The 24,418-nt window shown below is 52.0% G+C and overlaps 1 protein-coding gene across 1 annotated transcript in view; it reads right to left on the reverse strand.

Moving 5' to 3' along the window:
- Positions 1-1,809: 1,809 nt before the first annotated feature.
- Positions 1,810-24,418, reverse strand: part of XXYLT1 (xyloside xylosyltransferase 1) — a 35,879-nt gene continuing 13,270 nt past the window's right edge. The window contains exons 3-4 of the mRNA XM_048955488.1: positions 17,321-17,453; positions 1,810-2,967 (exon numbers count right to left, since the gene is read on the reverse strand). Of these exons, the coding sequence (XP_048811445.1) occupies positions 2,571-2,967; positions 17,321-17,453 (530 nt within the window). The 3' untranslated portion in view covers positions 1,810-2,570. The remainder of the gene's footprint in view (positions 2,968-17,320; positions 17,454-24,418) is intronic.

The raw sequence follows: 24,418 nt of genomic DNA on the forward strand, positions 1-24,418 counted from the left end.
TCTGGCAGCTCTGAACTCCACTTTGTCTTGGTTTTCCTTTTATTTTTTGCTTCCCAACAGGCAAAGTGCCTCAATTAACTTTGAAATTTTAGGTACAATGAAGCTAATTCCCGTGAAATATCTCCATGATGTAATTTGCTCAAAGTGCTTCCCCCATTAGCAGCAGCTTGGCAAATAAATAAGTTCCAGAGCAAGTGAATTTCACAAAGCCAACCCTGACAGCATTGAAAAGAATAACAGGACCAGGCAGCAATTTGTCAGCAGTTAGTAATTAAGCCACGGAGGCTCATGATGGTAAAAGATGGAGCTGCTACATAGCCTGGTTGAAATATCCCCAAGCCAGGTGCTTGTCTGAGGGGAAAAAAGTGTGAAGTGAAACCTCACAAAGCAGTGCAGAGACCTGGCAAAAACCTGTGTGAAAAGGAAAAAAGCCACATGCCAGCCCTACTGCCCCAAACACCTCTTTCCTCCTTCCTTCTGCTGCCTCTTGGGGCAGAGTTAAGGTTACCCACTGCTCTCCTGAAGGTGGAGAGGTGGTAAGAGCCCCTCTCTGCTGCGCTGCAGAGGGCATTGCGGGCATTGCTGAGGAAGGAGAAATAATAGGTTGGTTTTTTTGTTTTGCAAAGTCAGAAACTACATCTTAAGGCTGAAGCCTGTTGTTATGTTTTGTGTTATTCTTGGCATGCTGACCGAAGTGCGCTCAGTACGAATAGCAAAGAGCTGAAAAGTAAATATTGTATCCACTGGGAGCAGCGAGCAGGGGAGGGCTGTTATATTGCTTAATGGATCACCCCCAGCGCCTGTTTGGGTTAGGCTTACAGTAATTGCTCCCTAGGTGAGTTTACACCAACAATTGATCATTTCAAATGGGAAAGAAGTACAAATGAGTAAGAGAATAAACACTGACAGCGTTACGAAACGCTGAAGAGGCAAGCAGCAATCCCATGCAGCTCGAGCACGGCTCTGAAAGCAAAGCCGACCGGACAACAGGGGATACTGTTTGCTCTGTGTGCAATTCCTCGTGCGTGCTGAACAACACCAAGTACAGAGAGATGAAATGCAGTGCTCTCAGCACGCCCTGGCTCCAGCTCCATGGCACAGCCCTGTCTCTGCATGTGAGGCAGCGTGGTGGGCTGGGGCTCTGCCCTGTGCTCCAGCTCTCTCTCAGGGGCACTACAAGGAAGAAGGGCCACAGAGCTCCGCAGAATGCAACAGGAACCTGGTGGCATTTCCACCAAACCAGGGCACAGGGTTAGGGATGCAGCCCAGCTCAGCCTGCTGCCCTCATCACAGGGAAGAGAAACTCTCCCTCATCAAACAAAAATACCTGTTCATTCACAGCACAGGTGGAGGAAGCCAGGATCCCCCTAACCACGCTGCACATGCCATTAGTAGGTTCAGCTGTAACTACGGCCCTGTCCCTCTCTTCCACACAGAAATGTCACACACACGCACATGGCAGCTCAGTGACCAGCCCTTGTGCACACAGACCCAGGACCAGTGGGTTTCAGCCTGGAAAGAGCTTTCTCAAACACCTGGCTGTAACAGTGTCACACTGACACCACCATCACTGCTGGCAACCGCCACTCTCACACACGCATGCTGGGATAACAGAGAGCCTGAGCAGGGTACAATTTATTGCACCACTCACTCAGAACAGACTGGTGATTAAGCACGGTGATAAGCTGCACAGGGCACCATTTTCATCTGCCCAACAGATACATATCAGCTACTTATTAATCATGATAAAAAGAACACAAAACCTCCCATGGCACAGGACTCCAGTTGTGCCACAGAAAAACAGCAAAGTGTGTTTTATGTTTGCAGCTTTATTACAGTACAAAAGGTTAAAGGCAAAGCTAGAAAAATGAACCAATTTGTACACGCTTGCTGAATGCTTTTAAGACAAGATACGGCAGTAAAGCTTTTATTGCTAAGAAGAACAAGTGAAAGGCTTTAAAGTTCATATGGCATTCAATTTTTGTTCATAAGTAACACAAATTTAAAGCAGCTTTTCAGTCGTTAAAGCTTTCTTGCCTTTCTGGAATGCTGAAAAGAAAGATGACCTGAGGACAGTGTCTCCTCTCTAGACAGAGCAGACTTATGCTCTGTGTAAGTTGCAGAAATGGGCCACCAAGGAATGTCTAAACAAAACCCAACTGCCTGGCTCTGAAATCTGGCTAACAACATAGTGCTGCACAGCACCCATGGAGCCAGCACTCCCTGCAAGGTGCCAAAGCAAGGTCACCCAAAGGCCTGCCAGCTGTCCCTGTGCTTGGGGGCTGCAGCAGAGGGGCACCGTGCACTTGCCCCAGGCTGAGCCACGGAGCCAAGCCCAGGCATCTTGTATGTCCTGTGCCAGCTACTGGACTGTACCTTCTTCTGGACGGGTGGGACTACAGGCAGTGGGAAACTGAACGCTTTGGGGATTGCCAGGGATCAGGGATGTCCCTGGAACATAACAGACTGGGCTGGCCATGCTTCAGGAGGTACCGCTGGTGTGGCCACTGCAGCCTGTGCAGCCGTACAGGGACCCTGCAGTCACAGCTGCTGCTGGAGGAAGGGGTGCCCTAGTCCTCAGGGATAGGGGTGTTGCAGTTCCCGTGGTAAATTTTGACCTCACCGTCGCACCGAAAGTACTGATCAAACACATCGCTGTACCCGTGGTCCTTCCACCACGTGCAAAGCTGACGGTTCCATGTGCAGTCGAGCACGTGGAACAGTTCTGGATGCTCCATCCCCACCATGGTGAAGAAATCCTGGTCCCCAAGGTGACCCTTGAAGTGGTACTTCTCTGTGAGCTTCTGCACCATGCCAGGTTCCAGCAGCTGGTTGTAGAGCTTGGAGCGCCTCATGGCTTCCAGGTTGAGGAGCAGCACACCGCTGTTGAAGCCAGGCAGCCCGTCAGGAGGGGGCTCCCCCACCCTGGTCTGGGGGTTCTCGCGGCGGTACTGCCAGAACGTGTGCCTGGGGACAGAGGGGAGGTCGTTAGTAGGGAGGTCATTAGAACGGAGTCAGTGAGCACAGCTGAAGAGCAGCCACCACCAAAAGTCTGGGCAGGCTGGAAATGAGCCCCCCCCGCCCAGCGTGGTCCCTTGTGGCTGCTGCTCTCTGCCTTCCTGCATGAGATATTGTCCAGACCTCAAATTGTTCTTCCTGCTCTCTCCTAAAGCCTCTTTTGTGTGCATCAGCATCCTATGCTGAGTGAACTCGGGACACGGGATGGTGTGGCTGCTCACATGGCTGTGCATGGAGAAGAAATGACATCCTTCTTTCTTAGGTCAAATGACCACATGTGCTCCACTGCTACTTAGCACCAGTTTTCACAGCCCCTCCTGGGCCACAGCCCTCTGGGATGCACACTGCAAATGCATGGCAAGGGAGGTGATCCCTGGTCCTGGCATTCTGCTGCAACTCCAGGTGTTCGAGCGAGCGGCACAAAATAGGTCAGCTCTGTCTGCAGGACAGTCTCAGGCACTGATGTGCAAGCTGCAAATCTTATCAGCACTTTTTGTTTCTCTCCAGAGCCCTGGTAAAAATATTGAACAAAAGTGGGCAGAGTACAACAAAAAGAAGCCAACGGTGTCAGGAGAGCTGCTCTCACCTCACCTACAGCACCTGCAGCCATGTTCTCCTCGTAGCCCTGCTGCCCAACAACCTGACAAGGCTCTGGTTGGTGGAGTGTGACTGCAGCCCCACGCCCTGCCTGAGGACATCCATGTGGCTTCACAAATGTCACAGCAGAGCCGGTCCCTTTGCGTTGCTCACTAGCAAGATCAGCAGATGGGAAACGTCAGGAACAGAGTTAAACCTGACACTGAGCGAGGGGTTTTTGGTGTCTCTTAAGTATGCATACAGTGCGCATTTTCCACATTATCTGGTCTTATACATTAAGGTTCAGCCTCCTGGAGACAGTCGTCCTTATCTCTGTCACCCATCAACAGTGGCTGAGCAGGCTGGGACTGTTGCTGCACAGGGAGGTGAGGAAGGGGAAGGCCTCGCCTTGCTCTGGCACTCACTGTCTTGCCACAGCGTCAGCCGCAGCCCCTCCACATGAGCTCTGTGTGCAGTGCAGGAACCGCTCCCTACCGCTTCACACGGCAAGGAGCCATTAAAGCATCCCTCCAGCTCCAGGAAGGAACCGCAGGACGGGAGCTCCCTGCGGAACGAGCTCAGCACCTTCTTGTTCCTGCCAAAAATGGTCTTGGAGGCCCAAGCTAACACCGTTCCCATGGAGACCTTCAAAGCAGCATCCCAAAGCGGCCAGCAGCCTCGTCCTTCCCAGCAGCACACTTTGAAGGCGGCAGAGCGCAGCCCCATGAGCGGCCCAGCCCGACTGCCCGGCTTCCTGCAGGGACATTGTTTGCACCACGTACAACGCAGCGCTTTGCGAGCGGCGATAGCGCAGGCTCCGCTCAATCAAAGGCTCCGCTCAGGACAAACGTGGAGCAAACCCAGCCGCAGTGGTGTGGGGATGGTGAGCTCGGCCCAGACCATGTGCCAGTATCACCATGCTGAGCTGTGGCTGGGGACAAGCTGCATCCACCTGGCAGCGCTGTGCTTTGGGGGGCAACAGCTGGGCCAGAAGGGTCAGGGAGCCCAGGGACCACAGGGGACCGGGATTGTTGGGACCGCTGCCGGGCAGGCAGCACGGCTCCTGGGACACCCAAACGCCGCTCAGCTGCCCAGCCTTGCTGCTGGCAGAGCAGCACACGGCAGCAAGGCGGGCAGTCTCCGCTCCGTAACAGCCTAACACCAACTGCAGGTAGTGGAGCCATGGCATCACTGTTGTTATTTGATTATAGGGAAACTCTGGATCAAAACGGCCTGGGTTTGGGGCCGTGCAATAAGGTTTGCAGTAGAAATATTTCTTCTTCAAAATGAGATACTCAATGGCAACATTTCGTTAGCTCAATAAGCACTGCCTTCAGCTTCTGCAGCCCTGGAAAGGCTCAGATGCAGCAGCTCTGGCAGGCATGATCTCCACTAGCTAATTTCCAGCTGCCACAGAGAACAGAGTGCTGCGAGTTTAGGAACACACAGAATTAATCTAAGAGAGTGATTCAATTGGGAAAAAATCAGACTACCTCAGTAAGCAGCACAAATACGTCTTTGGCTCCTTCCACAGCCCCGGGGCAGTGAGCACACCCCACCATATACAAGCTGTTCCCACTTGCAGGAATTGAATCCATCCCATGCTGTTACCCAAGCAGCTTCTGCTGGAGTTGTATCCGCCCCACAAATCACTGCCATTCAGAAGGTCTGCTGTCCCCGAGCAGCATCCTCTGCTGAAAGCCAGGCAGAGAGCTCTTCTCTCACTCTGGCTTTAACGCCTTAGGCAAAGCTACACCACCTCGCTATGAAGCTGTCAGGGAGAAACACTGCTGAGAATACAAAGAGTACATCAAGCATGTCTGATACCTCTCTGAATTTGCCAGAGACCAAAGCCTCCATACACCTACACAGAAAACAAGAATTTGATGGTATGTGGTTGGATTCAGTACCTAAGGGTTTAATATGCTTCCAAGCTTGGAAGCGGAACTAATTCAGCTGTAAGAAGATGCAAGGAAATCAGCTTCTGGGACACCTGAAGAGCCCTGCTGGGTACTCCTGCACTGGAAAAAATGTAAATCAAAACTTTTCTTGTACTGAGCTGTGCTCAGCTCTAACGCTCCGGGAATCCCAGGGCTGGGCAGAGAGCAAACAAGCAAACCTCCTCTGGCCTCTCCCTGGGTGCCCAGGGTCTGGAGCCCTGATCAGGTGTCACCATGGGGGCTGGAAGGCAGCAGTGCGCAGGTGAGTGATCCTGGTGGAAAGTTCTATTAATAATGTCTGCGTACACAGTTTTAATTTCCTGAGAAATAAAGGCAGGAGAACCAGAGCTGTAAGATGCCATTTCTTCCTTACCATCTTCCATTCAGATGCTTCAGATTCAGAACTCTGAAATTTCTCATTTCATTCAGGGTGTTTCTACCATTCCCTTTGATCTGATTCAGGATGGAATGGGTTTTTGAAAGTGCCAATTTCCCCTGGAAGGAAGGCTCAGCTTTGAACAGCTGTCTGCAGGCCTCCTGGGGAGAGGGAGTAGAGCACTTGCTGTGGGCTCACTGCTTCACTGGGAGAGCACAGGCAGCATCCAGATCTGAAGGGGAGAGAGGGGCTCTGCCAGTGCAGAGAGCAGCTATGTCCTGCAAAGATGATTTGTGGGCACTCCTGGGAAAAGGAAGCAAGACCTCTAGATGCAGCATTAGAGGGAGTCTCAATGTGCAGAAGCAAGACCCAGCCTTGCACTCATGAGCTGCTCAGATCCAGGCTGGAGTGCTGTACAGAGGACTTGAGTGCAGTCCCAGGCTCTGAGCAGAGCTTGGCTCAAGCTCATCTCTGCATATTCTGCTCTCTCTCCTTACCCTCAGTAATTCCCTGAAAGTAATTGTCAGCACCAAAACACGATGAAAGTGACTGGCAGAATGCTGTGCAGAGCCCGAGAAGGAGGTGCCTTTCCAGCTCCAGAGCACTGGAACAGATCATTCGCTGTGCCTTCTCAATTCCAAAAACACACACTGTCCAAGCTGTTGCCAGGCTGCCAGCAAAGGGACAAAATTACACCCTCTGCAAGTTGTTGGCTGTAACAGGGAAAAGGAGAGAGCTGTGGCCCCTAGCACCACCCTGCTGCAAACTGCAGCTTCCCAGCCCAGAGCGTGAACAGATCTGTATCAAATGACTCAAGTTTTGAGCAACACCATTCCCCAGTGGATTACCCCATGATGGCTAATCCAGGTAACAACGCGGGGAGAGGAGACGGACAAACAAGCAGCAATTGTTCCAGTGCTTCCTCCAGGCCTCAGCCAGGCTGACACAAAAGCTGTGCTCTGCCTCCCAGCACGCAGGCAGCACGGCACGATGCGATGGGGAGCACGGGGCCCCTGGGAAGCAGGGATGCAGGATGCGAGAAGCACAGCACGGCTCTGACAGACACTGCCTGCAGCACCATGCTGTCCTTCCCTGTGCTGGGGCCAAGGGAGAGAAAGGTGTTCCGGCAGGGCTGCTGTCAGCATTCCTTCAGCCTGAATTCACTCAGCTTTTGTCCGTCCAAGGATGGCTTTCCGTTGTCTTCTCCAGGGACCGGGGTAGAGAAGAACAAGGTTGAAAAATGCCTCCACCCACCTGGAAGTGGATCGTGAGATCATAACTTTCCATTAAGGAACCAGGCCTCAGACTGCCACGTCCAGCCCCAGCTCCCACAGTGGGGCAGCAGCCTGGGCACAGGCCAGGACTTTCCTTTGGGCACAGGGCTCGGGCAGCACCTGTTCTGTGCAAAGAACCCCCGTGAGAAAGGGGCTGCTTCTGCTGTCCCCTGCAGGCACTGCTGGCTGCTACATCGTGTCCCCTGCTGGCATTGGAGGCCACCTGTGATTTTCCTTGGGCTGTACTCTGCATAATGTTCCCTGTGGGAAATGAGTCTGCAGGTGCTTTTCAATGGGGAAAACACACATGGAAACTTCTGGAAAAAAATGCATTAGCAGGTGCTCTGCAACAACAGGACAAGCTGTGTAAAACACACAGTTCCCCTGACACACAGGAAAGGCAGCTGGTAGCACATCATGAGGCCCATGTGGTGGGATGGTGCCTGCCCAGGGCAGGGCTGGCACTGCAGCAGGACGGATGGTGCATGAGGGACGGGACTCACAGGGCTGCTCTGTGGGAAGACCCCAATCCAGCACAAGGCCAAAGCAGAGTTGGGGCCATCAGTGAGCACAAAGCTACCCATGGTGCTGGTGCTGGAGCTCCATGTGCCCACCCAGCTGCAGCACTGCCGGCCTTGGCCGTTTGTTGCTCGTGCCCCCTGCAGAGCTGCCTCCAGCTAAGGCAGGAAGGCAGCCCAGAGACCCCAGCCACCGTGGGGATGAAAAGCAGCAGGAAGCAGCTTCCTGGTGGAGGGGAGGAAAAAGGAAGAGAAGGCATTTCAGGCTTTTGTTAACCACTGGGCTGACCGTGGCCCCTTCAGAAAAATCCTTCCAAACGTGACCCTGTGCCCCTGACACAGACACAGTGCGGGGCTGTGGCCGCCAGCGTCCATCTGCAGCCCGATGCCCTGGGCTGCACGGAGGGGCTGTGCTTTGAGGCGCTTTTTATAAACAGAGCCTGCATGTGCTAGGAAACATCTGGAGAGCAGCACTTCCAAGCATTCAAACACGGGGCCCAGATAAAAAACACTTCCACCAGGACTTCCCCTGCTGGCCCAGCACATGCTCCTGCAGCCCAGCCCCCTGTGCAGACAGCCTCCCCTGCCACCAGCCCTGACAAGGCAGCCTCCAAAACAAGGTCACAAAGAAGTAGACACTGCCATGGCCCAGCCTGGGGGCCCGAGGCACTGGCTTCTTCCGTTATGGGAATGCTGTGAAGTGACTAAAAGCCTCCTGACCAAATGTGAGGAGGTTTCATCTGCATCAAGCATGGCTGCAGCAGCCACCCACAGCATGCTGTGCTGCAAGACAGGGCCCAGTTTCTGTCCCCAAGGTAGCAGCAGAGCTGGTGCAAGCTCACCAAAGCCACAGGGCACCGGAACAGACCCTGCCCCCAGGGGCTCTGCACCATGCTGTGGGAAGGCTCTTCCCTGGCTCACACAGCCCACAGACAGTGTCTGACTGTACTCAAGGGAGATGCTCATGGAGCTGCAACCCTGCCAAACCAGCTGAAAAAACAAGTGTGAAATCTTGCTACTTCTAACTGTGCAAAACACTGCAAGAGTAAGAGGTCAAGCCTTCCTAAAGGAGCCCAGTTTTTGCCAGTTCAGCTGCAAACTGGGCGACACCGTGTATAAATGGCAATGCTGTTTGAGTAGAGCCAGCCCTTTGAACACTATTTGTTCCTGAGCAGACAGATGTGCCTTTAACTCATCACCACTTCTGCACAGAATTGCCATCTCCCTTCTGGTTGGTGGTGCTGCTGTCCCTACTGCCAATCAGAGGCAGCTTTCCCAAATCATCCTCCACAAGAAGCAAGTGTGGCCAAGAAACCTCTCTGTGACCTCCTCCTGCTCTTTGCTGCATAGAGAAGCCCCACAGCCCCTCCTGCACCAAAGGATGTTCCCCTTCCCTTTGGGGCATCGCCAGCACAAGCAGTCCTGCTGGAGAAGATTTTGTAACAAAGCGCCCTTTGTTGCTAATTGCTGATTTCCCATGTGCAAATGCTAAACCTTTTAAGGAGCTGAGGAGACAGGTTCAGTACCAGCCTGGTGCAGAGCGCCTTAGCTAAAGCTGAGCAGCTTGTGTAACAAGGAAATCCCAGCTTCACTGCCATGCAACAGAGCTCATGCAGGGATGTGCCACAGGGTCCAGCACTTGGGGTACTGCCTGGGTTCTCCCAGCCCTCCGTCCAATCCAGGCCTCTCCATCACCTGGAAACACTGACAAAATTAAGGACTAAGTCCCTCAATGAGACTCCAGTAATTTCCTGATAAATCTCTCATGTAGCACACAAATGATGTCTGTACAGCAGTGGCCTCTATCAGAATGCAGTCAGCATGCCGAGCGTTTGCAAGGCTGCACTTGGAGCAGGAAATCAATGCTGGGTGATTACATTCCCGCATGGACTCAGCGGTCTGAAAATGGCCTTGCTTAAACGGCTGATTAGTAACAACTTGCAAACATGGGTCATTATTTGGTGATTAATAGAGGCAAGTGCAATGCTTTTTGCTACCAACATGTGAAGCACATGCTGCCCTGCTTGGAGGACTGCTGACCAGAAACAGCCCACTGCAGCCTGCCTGCATGGAGAGGGGCTGCCTCTGAGCCCCGGGGAGCAGCGGGCACTGAGGAACCCTCGAGAGGACACTGCCAAGCAGACTGCCTGGAGCTGGCCCCATGCACCATTCCAGAAACATCTCAGCTATGCAGCAGAGCCTCTCAATTTCCTGCTTTTTGTTTGTTTGTTCCTCTATCAAAGAGCTTCAGTTCCTTGGAAATTCCTTCTCCACCAAGCACCGGTTAGGAGCCTGTAGATGCGACCTGGCACCAGGCCCTGGCAGCCAGAACAGCCACATCTGCTTCACCATCTGCTGAGACCCTGCAGGTATCACGGCCCTGCTCCCTGCAAAGCCTCTCTTGGGGTGCACAGAGTCACAGATATCTGTACCATGCAAACCTGCTCTGCTACACTCCACTATGGAAAGAAATGCCTGTGCTTGCAGCAAATAACAGAGCTGCCCTCAGCCAATCACCTCGGAGCTCCAAACAGTGCCCTGCTCCCTTCCAAATACTCAGCACAGGACTGAGCTGCACCCAAAAACCCCATTCATACCACCTGGCACCAACAGATGCCCATGGAAGAAACGGGCAGCATGGGGATGTCTCTCTGCTGGATGGTGGCAGCTGCTGCACCTAAAAAGATGAGTTGGAAGGCTGAAGGAGCGTGGAGCTGCTGGGACACTCCGGGAAAGTCTGAGACCATTTTTGAAGGTCCGATGGCAAGTGCAGGAAGCTCCTGCAGCAGGAGACTTTGTCCCCAGAAGGAGCAAGCTGCTCCCACCCTGGCTAAGGGAGTACAAGCAATCACTGCAGACCATGATGGGGGGTGGCTCTTCCTTGCCCTTCCTGATCCCTGCTCAGCTGAGTGCTCCTGCAGGTGGGCGCTTCCGTGGGAATGGACAGATACCAGTGGTGTGATACTTACCTCTAGACTCTGAACCTGAGACATTCAGGAGCAGAAACTGAGAAACTCAGGAGCTGAAGACAAGTACAGGAAAAGTAACCAATATGTGCTCACCTGACACTCCGGTCTTGTGTGTGATGACCAACAGAAAATCCTACAGCAAAACCACAACAAAATTCTCAGCCAGGGAAGAATGAGAAGCCCCAGCCTTGGAGAATCCCAGCTGCCTTACCCACACACACAAGTATTGTGATTGTTGAAAAAAAAAAAAGGTCTGCAACATCCAGTATCTCAAAAGAGACTATAATAGTGCTAATATTATTAATAGCACTCATGCTAATCGATGCACATTTGTGGTTGTTAGATCTTGCCAAATTTATTCACTGTTTATAAGTGACATTGCAAGTTCAGTTGGCAGTGGGAGTAAGTGAAACGGGTGCTACATATTCATGATGTGCACAGATGTACGCAATGAAAACCTCTGCCTTCTTGGATTTCAGATATCAGAAAGTAATGCTGAATTCCTTAAATCAATTCTGCTGCCAATTCCTTACAGGTTCTGCCTGTTCTGTAATTTTGGCTTTTTCTTGGTAGTAATTGCCAAAGAATTCCTAGAATCGTTTCCTCCTCACATCAAGCAGCAGCACTTGCTACAGATAGTTCAATCCTCTAAATGGTTTACAACCCAAAGTGCAGCGGGTTCTTGGCTCTGCCTCCCAGCTGAGCTGCTGGCAGCACAGGCGTCACTGTGCCTGGCAGAACACAGAAAGGCAAACTGCTGCCATCTCCAACAGGACTGAGAAAGGCAGAGCTCCCCGCTCCCCAGGGGAAAAGCAGCTGGAAAAGGGCAAAGCCTCCAGTTTGGGGCAGCCTGCCTGTATGAGGGGCCCGTGGAGCCAGGAGAGAAGGCAGGCAGAAGGAGCTGCCCTCTGGAGATGATTATTTCCTTACTCAGAAGGCTTGATCCCAAGCAACACTCCTGCACTCTGCTACAACCCCTCTCTGGCTTTACTTGGTGACTGTTTTCATGCAGCTGTGAAGCCCTAAATATCACAAACACCACCACCACTCTAATTGACACGTAGGGAATTCAGCAGCTCCACCTTGCTGGCAGCTGTCAACTCTGCTTTTTCTTTTCAAATCCAGAGAGAGGGTACAGGATGTACTGTCTCAGCACAGACATCTATCAGCCCAGTTTGACTGCAGGACCAGCATTAGACTGCTCACAGCCCAGGCTAACTCTTTTTCTCAAAACATTTGACAAACTGACTTAATCCAGCTGTCACTAAGCTTCTAGTAAACATTAAACACCAGAGGTGACAGGCTCCGAGGTAATGGATGTCTGAGGGCTATTTTACCCCTTGTGGCTTTTGGCTGAGCCCTGGTTACCTTCTTGGTTATTCGTGTGGCTGTAAGCCCACCTGGCTTGCAGGAGTGACAGGCTTCCCCTCTCTCCAGCAGCAGAAGGGGCTGCAGGAAGGGCAGTATGGTCTGTGATCCTGGTTGGTGCAAGCACATGCAGAAGAGCACAACCAAGACCTGTGAGACTGAGCACACAACGCAGCTACAGCAGCTCCCACATGACCACAGTAAGAAAAAACAAAGAAAAAACGCTTCTCACCCCTTTGACTCCTATGATAAAACACCCTATTTGCTCTCCCCAGGTTTTAGGCAGAAGCAAAGACAAATGGCCTTGCAGCTATAAAAGGATTCAAGTGTCAGTCCTTTGTAGTCAGTAGGTGTCCTTTGATGTAGACATTCTTTCCTGCAAGAAGAACTTCTTTAATTTCCAGCACTGCTGATTTCCAAGATGCCTTCGTCTTTAATGTCTTTTTGTTACCAGGGCCAGCAGTGATAACTTCACCAAGGAGGAGAAATGGAGACAGCAGTGACCTCTCCAGCCCCAGTCCCTTGGACTTGGGAAGATCTGAGACCTCTAAAGAGGCATCAGAACCCAGTACTCCCTTCTAAGCTATGCCAAGTGGGGGCTTCAGCATCTCGGCTACTGGGGCATTTGCAGCACCAGCTCAAGGAGACAAGCCCTGCCCTGCCCTGCAGACCCTACCACCTTCTCAGGAGTCTCAGGTGTGCTGCCAGGCTGCTCTTCAGATCACAAATACATCCAGTACATGTCCTGGGAACAGTGACTTGCTTGTCCATTTGACAACCTGCTGGCAGGATGCATATGCAACATCTGCCTGCATGTTCCTTAGCAGAGCTGCCAGCACCAGAGCACAAGAGAGTGGGCTTCAAAATTTGTTCAGAATCTGGCATTGAAGCCCCAGCACAACATAAATATTTAAGAAGAGCATCTTCACCTGCCCTTTGCAGTCTGGTAAGCAGGTCACTGCCAGCATGCTTCAGTAGCTGAAATGCTGCAGGGGACAACAGGATTTTAAATTAAGATTACGACTGTGCAGAAGCACTTCCTTGCACAGAAAGCCTTTTGGATTAGACAAACATCAGATGCAGATTTTAATCTTTCCATCAAAACCTCCCTCACTGAAGCATGAGGTCCCAGTCCTGGCCAAGGCAGGCACAAGAGCAGATGTCTGTTAGTGCTGTGAAGAGGTTTTGTCTGCATCCCGAGAGGGAGTAGGAGCTTGCAGACAAGAGCCTAGAATACCACACCACCACACTCGATGTGCTATACTTCTTTGGAGCAGGGCACAATTGCAGGTACTCAGCCCTTTGCAGGCTGAAGCACTGCCTCTGCAACAACTAAATCCTAGCACGTGCATTGCAGGAGGGCCAGGAGATCTCTTTGCTCACAGAAACACATTTGTCCAAGACAAACAGCAACCGGGCATTGTTTCAGCATGAGTCAACTGAATGGAAACACTCCAGTGCCATCCTGTTTTGCTGTCTGGAGGTTTCCCCTACCTCCAGGATGTGCTGGCAGGCTCTGGGACATTTCCTATCTGCTGTTCTCTTGCTGCCCTGTTTCCTGTAAGCATTTGCATCCCGTGCTGCATGGAGCCCTATCCTAGAAGCAAAGCACTGTGCAGTCCCAGCCACTGCCTGGAAAGCACAGCCTGCACTGGCAGCAGGCAGGCAGCTGGACGGAACAGAACTGCTTCTCAGAAGGTGCTGTATCATTAAAAAAAATGCCTTGAACATATAACAAGCATTAAGACTGAGCACCAACCGGTGAACCAACTGATCTCCATCCATCTTCCTACCACCATGTAAGGCAGGGGAAGAAGGCACACAGACCTTTCACAGGCAGCAACTGGCTCCCCAGGCCTGGAGCTCTCAGTCCAATGCTCGTCAGGAGCAACAGTTCAGAAAAGCTCTGAGCTCCAGCATAGGCAGGGGAAGGCAGCACACAGGCAGAGCTGGGTGCACAGAAAGTTGCATAAGTGGGGAGGGAAAGACAAGACGGTCCCACAGACTCCCAGCTGCCCCGCACCCCAGCAGTGCTTCCCCCCCCATCCTAGCTGATGCTCCCAGCCTGCATGGTAAATCACAGGGCTGGAGCTGGCACCTCTGCTTCACACCTAGGGCACATTTTTATCTTGCTAGAAGTGTAAAAACAGCAGAGTTTTACAGAGACACTCACGCCTTGTCAGCTCGCTTTGCTTTCTGGAAGCCGTTGGAAGAAGGAGGTGTGAGCCCCCAGTGCAGAGGACCTGTGGGGGGAGGCTCACCCCTCCCAGGGTGACCTATTGACACGAAATACCAGGGACTTGTTTGCACATGGAGAACAAAACAGCACAAGGAAAACACAACATAGCCCAAACTGACCCAGAACATCAAAACTGTACCGACAGAATGTTCATCCCCAAAACATAGCCTGGGAGGGCTGTTGTTCCTGGGCTCATTTGTACCCCCTGCTTGCAGCAGGGGTCGGGGAGCATGGGGTCAGCTCAGGTCAGGTATTTGCTAACAACACGGCTCAGCCCTGCCTTGTCTGTGCTGTGCTGCAGACCTCCCCCTCAGCCGAGCACCCTGCAGCTTAACTCGGCACCCCCAGGGTTACCCTTTGTACATCCCAGGAGCTGGCCACCATCCCCGCTCAATAACATACAGAAATAACACAAGACTGATCCGTACACAGGCAGAAATGTGGAGCAATAACACCTCAAACTAATTGCAGGCAAACAGATGCTTACTTTACCCCGCTTGCTTAACTCTTACAAGCTATGCTGCTAACAAAAAGGACCTGCCCTGTTGGGCAAGGCAGGCTTAAGCCCACAATCCAACACAGCTCCACTATAGTGCTCAGCTGTAGCTGTTCTCTGTATTCTACTTTAAGCTCTAACAATTGGATGTAATTAGCTGGGACTGGATTTACCATTCTGGGCACCAAAATCCTACCAGGGCACCCAAAGCGGATACAGGAGCCCTCTGTGCTTTGGGTGTGGTGTTGCACTGTGGAGCACTCAGCACCTGCAGTCCATTGGTTCTAGCTCAGTGCCAAGCCCACAAGCCAGGAGGAGCACAGAGATGTCTTCTTTCTGAAGTAGGAGCAACCAGAAATGCACTTGTGAGTATGCTCATCATTTGGCTGGGGCTTCTAGGAACTGACCGTTGGTGATGAACAGCTACATGGGACACCAGCAGCTGAGCAAGGCTCTCAGAATGGAGATGCTAGGATCAAACTCATATCCCAGTAACAGCCTCCCACAGGGCCCCATTCAGGCCCCAGCTTCCCCCCTTCTGTGCAGCTCAGTGCAGAGGGATGGCTTTCTGTTTTGCAAGCAGACTGTCCCACACCAGGCCTACAGAGCACACTGCATCTTCTGCTAAATCACATTTGCTCCAAGCTCAGCCCTTGCCCAAGAGCGATGCTGGACATGTCTTACGAGGTTCACTTATTGATCTCATTACTGGGGCTTCCAGTAAGGAAAGAAAAGGCAGAGAGAGCTCTTAAGCTTTTTTATCTTTCTCTGAGAACATTTCCATTAGGATTAGCAAATCTAGCTGAGCCATCTCAGACACTCAAACTCAGTTCAGCTGAAAAGTCATTAAGGCACCCTGAGTTCAAGATCTGACTCACTCTGGATTGAAATAAAACTGAGGTTCATCCTTGGAACAACACACGTTAAGTTAAATCAGCTTCTTTAAGTACCAGCCTAGAAATACCCACAAGGAAAATATAACATAGCCCAAACTGACCCAGAACATCAAAACTGCACCAACAGAATGTTCAGCCCCAAAACACAGCCTGGGAGGGCTGCTGTTCCTGGGCTCATTTGTACCCCCTGCTTGCAGCAGGGGTCGGGGATCCCACTCAGCACAGCATCTGCTCAAATATGAACCTCTCTCCTGTCATACTCTCTCTAAGGACCAGAACATCCCATGATGTTTGAAGATGACTCCACATCCACCCACCCCTCTACCTCAGTCTGACTGTACTGCATGTGGCTCTGCGGGGACAAGTTGAGTGGCAGCAGGGGGGTTAATAAGAGACACCACGCTGGGGCAGAAGGCTGTGCCTGACTTCTGCTGCAGATGTGCTCTGGCAGCGAAATGCAGTGTGAGCCATCAGGAGCCACACCAGTCCGTGCAGGGCACTGGAGCTCCCAGCAGCCCTAGGAGAGCCCCTTCACCTCTCACTGCCAACTATCTGTGTGTGAACAGAAAATCCCCCTCCAGAACTCCTAGTTGGGATTTTGTCTAGCGCACGTCTCACAACAAACACAGACAGCACTAAATAAACCCTCGAGCACAGCTGGAACAAATCCACTGTGAGCACACTCAGAAAGCAGGCAGCCTGCCTCTGCCAGGCAGCTCTGGAGCTGTGCATGAACCATGGAGCAGCACCAGAACGCTGAAATAGCTGAGCCAGAATTGGCTGCTGCTTCTGAGTGGCTGAAGGTCTCTTCTGGGAGTGATGAAGTCCTAAAGCCTCCTACAGCTCTGAGCAAAATCTCAACATTTGCACAGCACAACACGTGACTATCTGCACGCTCACAAGCCCAGGTCACAAGATTATCCCCCCCTAGGTTTCTCTGGGTGATCTTCAATAAAATGTGCACTTCAACTGAAAACAGGGTCAAACCTTAAGGACCTACAGACCTACAGCTACAGCACTTGCTATCTCTCCATTCTGCTGGTCATTTCTGGCACTTCCCAGAAGATTTCTCACAGGTAGCTCAAAACATTGTAAAGGAGTTCATGATAGAAGAATGCAGGCTGCTCCACCTAAACCTCACACCAGAGGGATTCCCCAAATGCCAATTCAGGTATTTTGTGGAAAACATGTGTGGAAGTCTAGGAGTATGGCTGAAACTGGTGCTGGGTCTGCCTGCAACAAGAGGTGTCCCTGCTGCTTGGGCAGGGCAGCAGTACTCACAACCCAAACCTCTGACTCCAAACACACAGATTAATGTGCCAAGCTTCAGACAAAGCACCTGAACAGGAATGGCTGGCCAAACACACCTCTAACAGGTATGTGATGAATCTATTTATGGATTAGACACTTGTTATCAGGAACTTGGCTCTGAAAGCCTTGTGACAATGTGGGAGAACAAGGAAATCACACCACACTGCACAATTTGTTCAGACTGGCCTGGAAGATTCAAATTAAATTCCCCTGCAGGGATTACAGCAGAAAGACTGTTTCTCCCCAGATTTTGTTCCAAAGACTGATCAAAGTTGAACAGAAAATGGAAAATGTGAAAGCCCCCCTCCCCACACTCGTGCCCTGGGCACACGGCTGTACCTGTACACTGGCTGCATTTCCCTGGCAATCCCAATGACAGCTCCTTCCTGGAAGTTGTCAAACTCCTCAAACAGGTCGCGGATGTTGGCCTTGTACTTCAGGTCCAAGTCTACCTGGATGATCTGTGTTATTTCTGAAAGCACAAAGAGGAAAAATGAGTAATGTGAGACAAAACCTTAACCAGCAATTACCAACGGTGGTGCAATGAACTGCACCCAATGAGGATTTGGTGAACTCAGCACCGACTCAGCTGATTCAGGGCAGCAATGATCCAGCCATAACCTCTAGATCCAGCTACCAACCTTCTGCCATGCCAAATTCTGATGGCATTCACTGCTTCGTACTGTAGGTACGCCTTACTTCAGAAACACTTCTGGTGACCTTCTGCTTCTACCAACTCCTTTTTTCCAGAAAAGCAGTTTTCCACACGACTGAGAGAAGCAAGAGGTAACTTTAACAGTTACTGTCTCCTTTTCTAGAAGTGCTCCTGCAGACAGCCACGCCACATCCCACGCACACCTCGCGCTACAAACCCAATGAGTGTCTCCCAGCTCCAACCCACGCAGCCTCCCCAGCTCAAAGCATTGGAGTGATTCCCATGGCAGACAGCAACACTAAGTCAGAGAGCCTCAGTGCACCTCAGGGACACCTGCACAGTTAGCTCCTCTGGTTTGGCATGGGCATCCCCACAGGCACCACCCTTGTCAAAACTGTCTGCCCTTGAGTCTGGGTTTAAGGAACGGGCTGCAGCAGGCCACTTGAAATGCACCAAATGCAAAGGCTGTGAGAAGTCAGAGCCTTGGACAGGCTCCCCCAGCCCTGGGCAAAGCCATGGTCACTCTTTGAGCCGCAGAGCTTAGCCCTGCCTGGAATCCCCAAGGGCAGCAGCAAGGTGTGCAGAGTAACGGGAGCAGGCTGCCAGGGCCACCGTGGTAGGTAACAGCACAGCTATTTCTGTGTTGTGACAGGAGAACCTTGGTCAGGATGCTCTGCACTCAGCACTAACTGGATTACAGCCTGTCAGCCTTTCTCAGCCCCACTTACCACGCAGAGGTGCCACGACAGCTTTCTGCAGGCCAGATGGGCCTTTCACCACTGTTTTCCTAGTTATCAGAAAATAAAGGCCTCATTCTTCCTCCTGCCAAGTACTTCCAGATAGGAGGATGTCACCCTGTGTGTCACCATGTCAAACGCCCTCCCCCCACCAGGCTTGTGGGTCTGCACCATCTGTGTGCATCCCCCAGGCCAGGGCAGCTGGTGCCCTGGGAAAGCAGGGCACAGACACCTCCACGATTCTCGTGGCTCTGCCCATGCTGTAGCTTCACACCATGTGGTTCTTCACCCGCTGCCCTCCCTGTGTGGGGAACAGGCTGCCTGCTGTTACTGTGCTGCTGGCAGCATCATGAAATGGCTCTGTCTTCAACCTCCAAAGCAAATGTTGGGACTGGAGATCCGGAGACCATGAGAGCAACCAGGCATCCACTGCTATCTTCCAGCACAGGAATGTAACTCTTCCATCTCAAATGCATTCATCACTTCATGTTTGTGTTTCAGGCAAACACTGGGCTGTACAGCAGCTCTGAATTTTTTGCAAATCCTGCATTAATCCCAAGCTCTCAGCAATTGGCCATATCTAACACGCTGTCCGTGTTTAAGATGGAAAAAGCCCACGAGGTTGAGGAAGAAATATACTGCCTAGTCTGTGAAGTATCAAAGCAGAAATATAAATCAAGGAGAAACAGTATCTAAGCTACAATCCAGGCTGTATCTCAATTTTCTTTTTTAACCATTCATCACTTGCTATTTGCTGAAGGGGAAGGCCACGCTCACTTCATCCCACAGAATGGCAATCCCCAGGCCTACCTCATGTTTACCACCACCATAATCCTCTGTTTGCAAAGATTTAAAACCCAGGCATAGTAATTCACCACAAGCTAAAGCAGGTCTCGACCCGAAAGCAATTTCCCTCAGCCTTCCTAACTGCCTTAGAAATTGCTAGCACAATTTGAGCAGATGAATAGGCAGAGCAGAGAATTTCTGAAACAGGGAACGAGATGTGGATCCCAAATACTCCAATCTAATTCCCTGGTAAAGCTTTTCCCGAGCTAAGCATGAACTTTCCGAGCAGTCCATAGCACAGCAGTGCAAAAACTCAAATCCATACCACCACTGCCCTCAAGTACATCCAGACCAGGTCACAAAGCCACAGCTTGCAACTTGTTCTCATGTGAGGGGCAAAGACAGCACTGCTGGATGGAGCAGGAGCCCCCAGATCTCACCTCAAAGCTATCAAACCCGTGGCTCGAGACCAGGAGAAAGACATCTCCAGCACGGTATGGCACAAGCTCAGCCTGAACAGGGAGAGGAGCCGGAGATGTCCAAGCACTGCAGGGCCGGGGGAATGCTCTGGGCACCATTCCCAGCCCTGGCTGTGGCAGGAAGCGTTCCAGCACAGCTCACCCCAGTGCGCAGCAGCCTTCAGCTGGCTCATCGGGTTTCAATTAAACCAACCACAAGGCACGTCATCTGATTGTTCTCCAAAATTACAGATGAGCACTAACTGCAATTAATCACAACTGAGAATGAAAGCTAAGCTCGGGGGGAAACTCTCAGTCCCTGTCTCCTCCATTTTCCCATCCCTGTCTGCTACAGCACCAGCACCCTGCTCTGGTCCGCATGCTGGGCTGGCAGAACCCTGCAGGGAAAAACTAACAAATTAGACAGAGAGCACAGAGTACTTTTCCTTCTTCTTTTTCTTTCTTACTTTTTTTTTTTTTTTTTTTTTTTTTTTTTTTTTAAGCAAGCATTAACTGAGCATTAACTGCAACACTGAGACAAAGATGAACGTGGGCAACACTAACCGCTGTGTTGCCAGATGCAGCTTGCACGAACAGATTCATGGCTGAGATGAGATCTCTGCGAGTGCTGTCTGTGACTGGCAAGGGGCCAGGCACTAATATTCATGATTTATCACTGTGTTTTGTCCTTACACCAAGCACTTCACCCTGACTGCTACACGGGGGTGGAGGAATCACATGCTCTCCTTCTCTTTGGCACAAATTGCTTGGAGGGGTCCAGCTGGAAATGTGCAAAAACACTGACAGTGTTTTGCTCAGAAATGGAGTTTTCTAACTTTGCCACGATATATTTTACCCTCTGCTCCATTCAACTGTGACTCTTTCAGCCCCTCTGCATAAAGGGGAGTTAAGCCACTCAAAACAGAGATCTCCATTAGCAGAGACAGTTTTACGACACAGGCTGGCCCCAATTAAAGCTTGTAATATTTTACTGCAGCCTCCTAACAGTAGCCACAGAGGGCTGCAGCCTGCAGGCTTGCTCACACTCCCACCAAGCCATGGCCTTGCAGGCTGGGACGCATCGCCCCAGAGGACGGCTGCAGAGCTGACTCAGCACCGACGCCTGGCTTTGCCATGCCGACTGGAACCTTCCAGCTCAGAGCCTCTCTTCAGCTGCTGGAAGACTGGCTTAAGGAATGCCTGATCCCAGAGCAGGGCCTGCTGTACTGGAAGCTGCTGCTCTCCTGCTGTGCAGGAGTGAGAGCCAGCAGCAGTGCCCAAGACATCTCATACTGGAGCTCGGCTGCCAGAGGAGAGGGGGAATCAGTGCTATTCCAAAGCAGAAGAGATGTTGGTACAGAGCCTCTCTCATGTGTGTGCTCCTCTTTCCCCTGTGAGCCTCAGTCCAGCAAAGGGACACAGACAGAGGTCACTTCCAGGTGTGCTGGCATCCAGAGTGCTTCCCCAGGACCTGGCAGAGGGGTGCAGGCATGAGGACAAGTGCTGGGTGCGTACCCAGGGGCTGGGTGAGTTGCTCTGAGCAGTATCAGGAGCACCTCTGGCAGAAAGCAGCTTCTGGAACAAGTCTGATGCAATGCATCCCTCAAGTGCAAATCACTCTCCTCAAAAAAGGCAATTTACCTTGAGTAATTGAGTGAACGTGCCTGGCAGCTGAGGTGCACAGGAGGAGGAGCTGCTCTGGCTGATCTAGACGGAGCTTGAAGGATGCTCCTTGGCTGTGCCAGCCCAGCAGCACATGCTGCACACGAGGGCAACGCACCCTCCCAAGCTGCCTGCCCAGCTTTGCACATAAGCCTGTGAGCCCCTTCCCTTGGCTGCTCTGGGAGCACATGCAGTGAGCAGGAAACCTAATGGGACAGGAGCTCTGTTCAGCAGCACTTTGCCTTTTCCTGCTCCTGTGCCTCTGCTACCAGCATGTGCTGTCTGCCCAGTACTGCAGCATCCAGTCCAGTAGCAGGCAGTTACCATGGTCACTCCAAACTTTGTCCTCCACCCAAAAATAAAGAGATCTGGAACAAGGGCACACCACTCCTGCAATCACCTTAATCATGTCACTTTGCAAAAAGGGGAAATTAGTGAAAGGAACAACTCGTGTCAAGTAACAGATGATGGAGAGCTGCCACATCACAGCACAAAATCCAGCAGTGCTTTATGACAGCTTCAGATTAGAAGACACAAGAAGACTGAAGCAGCCTGGAGTTGCTGCTGCTCTTCAGCTACTGATGGTCTCTTAGCACAATCCCAGCTCCCTTATTGCAATACAACATCCCACCAGGATGCAGGGGTGAATGCTCTCCACACTCCATTGCAGTAGTGTGCCTGAGCAGGACCGTGTGGCTACAGAGTCTGTTTATCCTGAAAAATCTGTTTGGGACTGAGTCTTATTATTCACAACCCCAACTGCTCACAGACAAGACCATGGCTCCACCAGGCTGTGTATGATGACTACTAGTGATATACAGGCTCACAAGGGGATAATCCTCACTCTGTGCAGTGCTGGCTGCAAACAACTCAGACTTCTCTGCAGTGAGAGCAGTGGCTGCAGCCAGTAGTGACACCACCCAGCCAAGGGACAGGAGTGTCCCCTGCTGGCTGCCCTGGTTCTCAGAGTAGGGGTCTGCAAATGCTGAGCACACCGGGACAGATTCTTCTTCACTATTTCCCACTGCTTTGACTTCGTCTCTGATTCTGCTGATGATTTTTGTCAGCCAGAAGTTACTCTCCTAACAGACAAAAGCTCGCTCTTCCTGTGCAGCTCAAGGCACACAGTTCCACACACTACCTGCAGGCATTGCACTGTGCCTGCACACTTGGTTCAGATCCTGGCACGCTCAGATGCAAAGGCAAAGCTTGGCTCTGGATGGGTTGGATGAGCCCGTCAGCCAAGCAAAGCCAAACCTTGGGCCGAGCCTCAAATGAGTGCAAGCCTTGCCCAGGCTGGCTGCACACTTGAACGGCAAGGCCAGCTGCTGCCAAGAGCATCCTGTCATAGCTGCTGCAGGGTACAAGGGCAATGCAGTGCCAAGCAGAGCCACAGTCAGCCAGATGCGGCCACGCACCGCTTGCTTACATAGCCATGCTCCACTCCTCTGCCTGCCTTTTGTTAGAGGCTTCCTTTGTTTTGCTCACCCTGCACTCCCGCCTTCTCCCCAGCAGCTTTCCCTCTTCTGTCACAGAGCCGTGAGCGCTTCCTGTTTTGTTGTGTGCTCCCCTTCCAGGCCTTATTTTCTTGGCAGATGAAGTCTGCTCCTCCGCTTCCAGTCTTCGTCACTGCTGCCGCCCCGCTGACCACCACTGAGCCTCACCCTGGGGCAGGGGGTGAGGCTGGGGTGAGCGTATGTGTGTGGGTCGGGACCTGCTGCCGTCCCCATCACATCTGGGGTACGAGTGCACTGAGTGCTGCTCTGCAGCTCATCTCCCCAAGAAATAAACAGCCCAGAAAACTTGCTTCAGCGGGGCTGGCCAGCTTGGCTTCTGACCTTTTGGTTCAAGGCTGGCCCCCCAGCCATGCCAAGAGCAGGAGCACCTCTTCTCCTTGCAGCATCCTTCCAGTCTGCTCTGCCTGCCCTTTTCGTTGGGGCTGTGCCTCTCAGCAGCTTGGAAGCAGCTCCCAGCCACATCCCTGCCTCCCTGCTTGGCTCAAAGAGCAGCAGTAGGGCAAGGGGCAGACCTGCAGGTATGGAGCCAAGTGAGCAAGGCAAAGGAGGACGTTTCCAGGCAGGCAGAAGAGCCCCGGCTGGCTTACAATGTCATTAAGCAGATTTCTCTAACACCTATTATGCACCCAGTGGAGCAGAACAGCAGCTCCTTCACAGCAATTTCTGCCTATCAGCTAATTAAAAAATTAGGCTGTCTGCCAGTGAGATGACAAACCCCTGCTACACAAATGGCAGCACTGGCACAGCTCAGCAGCTCAGCAGCTCCAGCCAGAAGCCCCAGTGCCAAGGCAGGTAGCAGCTTGGCTCAGCAACCTGCAGCACATTGTGGAAGTCCTGGGGCAGCACATACATGAGCTGAAGCGTTGGGTATAGCAGCAAGGACCCCAGCAGCATTGCTCCACTAGCCCAGCGCCTCCGTCCGTGCTCCTGCATCCTGCCTGGCTCCAACTCAAGGGACAGCATTTACGTCCCCCAGATCCACAGCAGGGCCAGGAGCACCCCGCGGCTCTCAGGGTGCAGCCATCACACTGCATGCTGTGTATTTACTACACAGTGCCACTGGAGGAGGAGCGTGAAGACATTTCTTGGAGCTGGAGTTAGAGCAGCAGGAAACCTTATAATCAGACAGAATAAGGTTTAATTTCAGGTTGCCATAGATTATAAAGCAGCGTGGATGGCAAGCTGTAAAGTAATGGGCGGGTGAGATGGAAAGGGAAACCAAAGAGATACAAAAAATAGATGCAGTAAGATAAATGATCTCACATCTTAACGGTGGGGGGAAGGGGCTGTGGAGCCGCAGGTACTATCTGCTTCTCCTTGCAAAACCCTTAAAAGCTGAGGCAGAGCCACCAGAGAGATGTGAGGGCCAGCAGTGCCCTCTCCCCAGCTGGTCCAGCTCTGAGCAGGGCTGGGATTTCAGCACAGGGTGCGTCCCAGCAGCTCGCATGCTCTTTCCCTGAATAATCCTCTCTCAGACGGACCAGGAGGAAGCTTACAGCCCCCCCCCACCACTCACCAAAACAGCTGCCCCAGCCAGGCCAACACAAGCCCCTGTCTCTCCGCAGGAGGTGAAATCACCACACACTCCTGCCCTGGCCTGACAGATCTAGGACAGCCCAAAT

This window comes from Lagopus muta, chromosome 9 (assembly GCF_023343835.1).
Source record: "Lagopus muta isolate bLagMut1 chromosome 9, bLagMut1 primary, whole genome shotgun sequence".
Taxonomy (NCBI): domain Eukaryota; kingdom Metazoa; phylum Chordata; class Aves; order Galliformes; family Phasianidae; genus Lagopus; species Lagopus muta.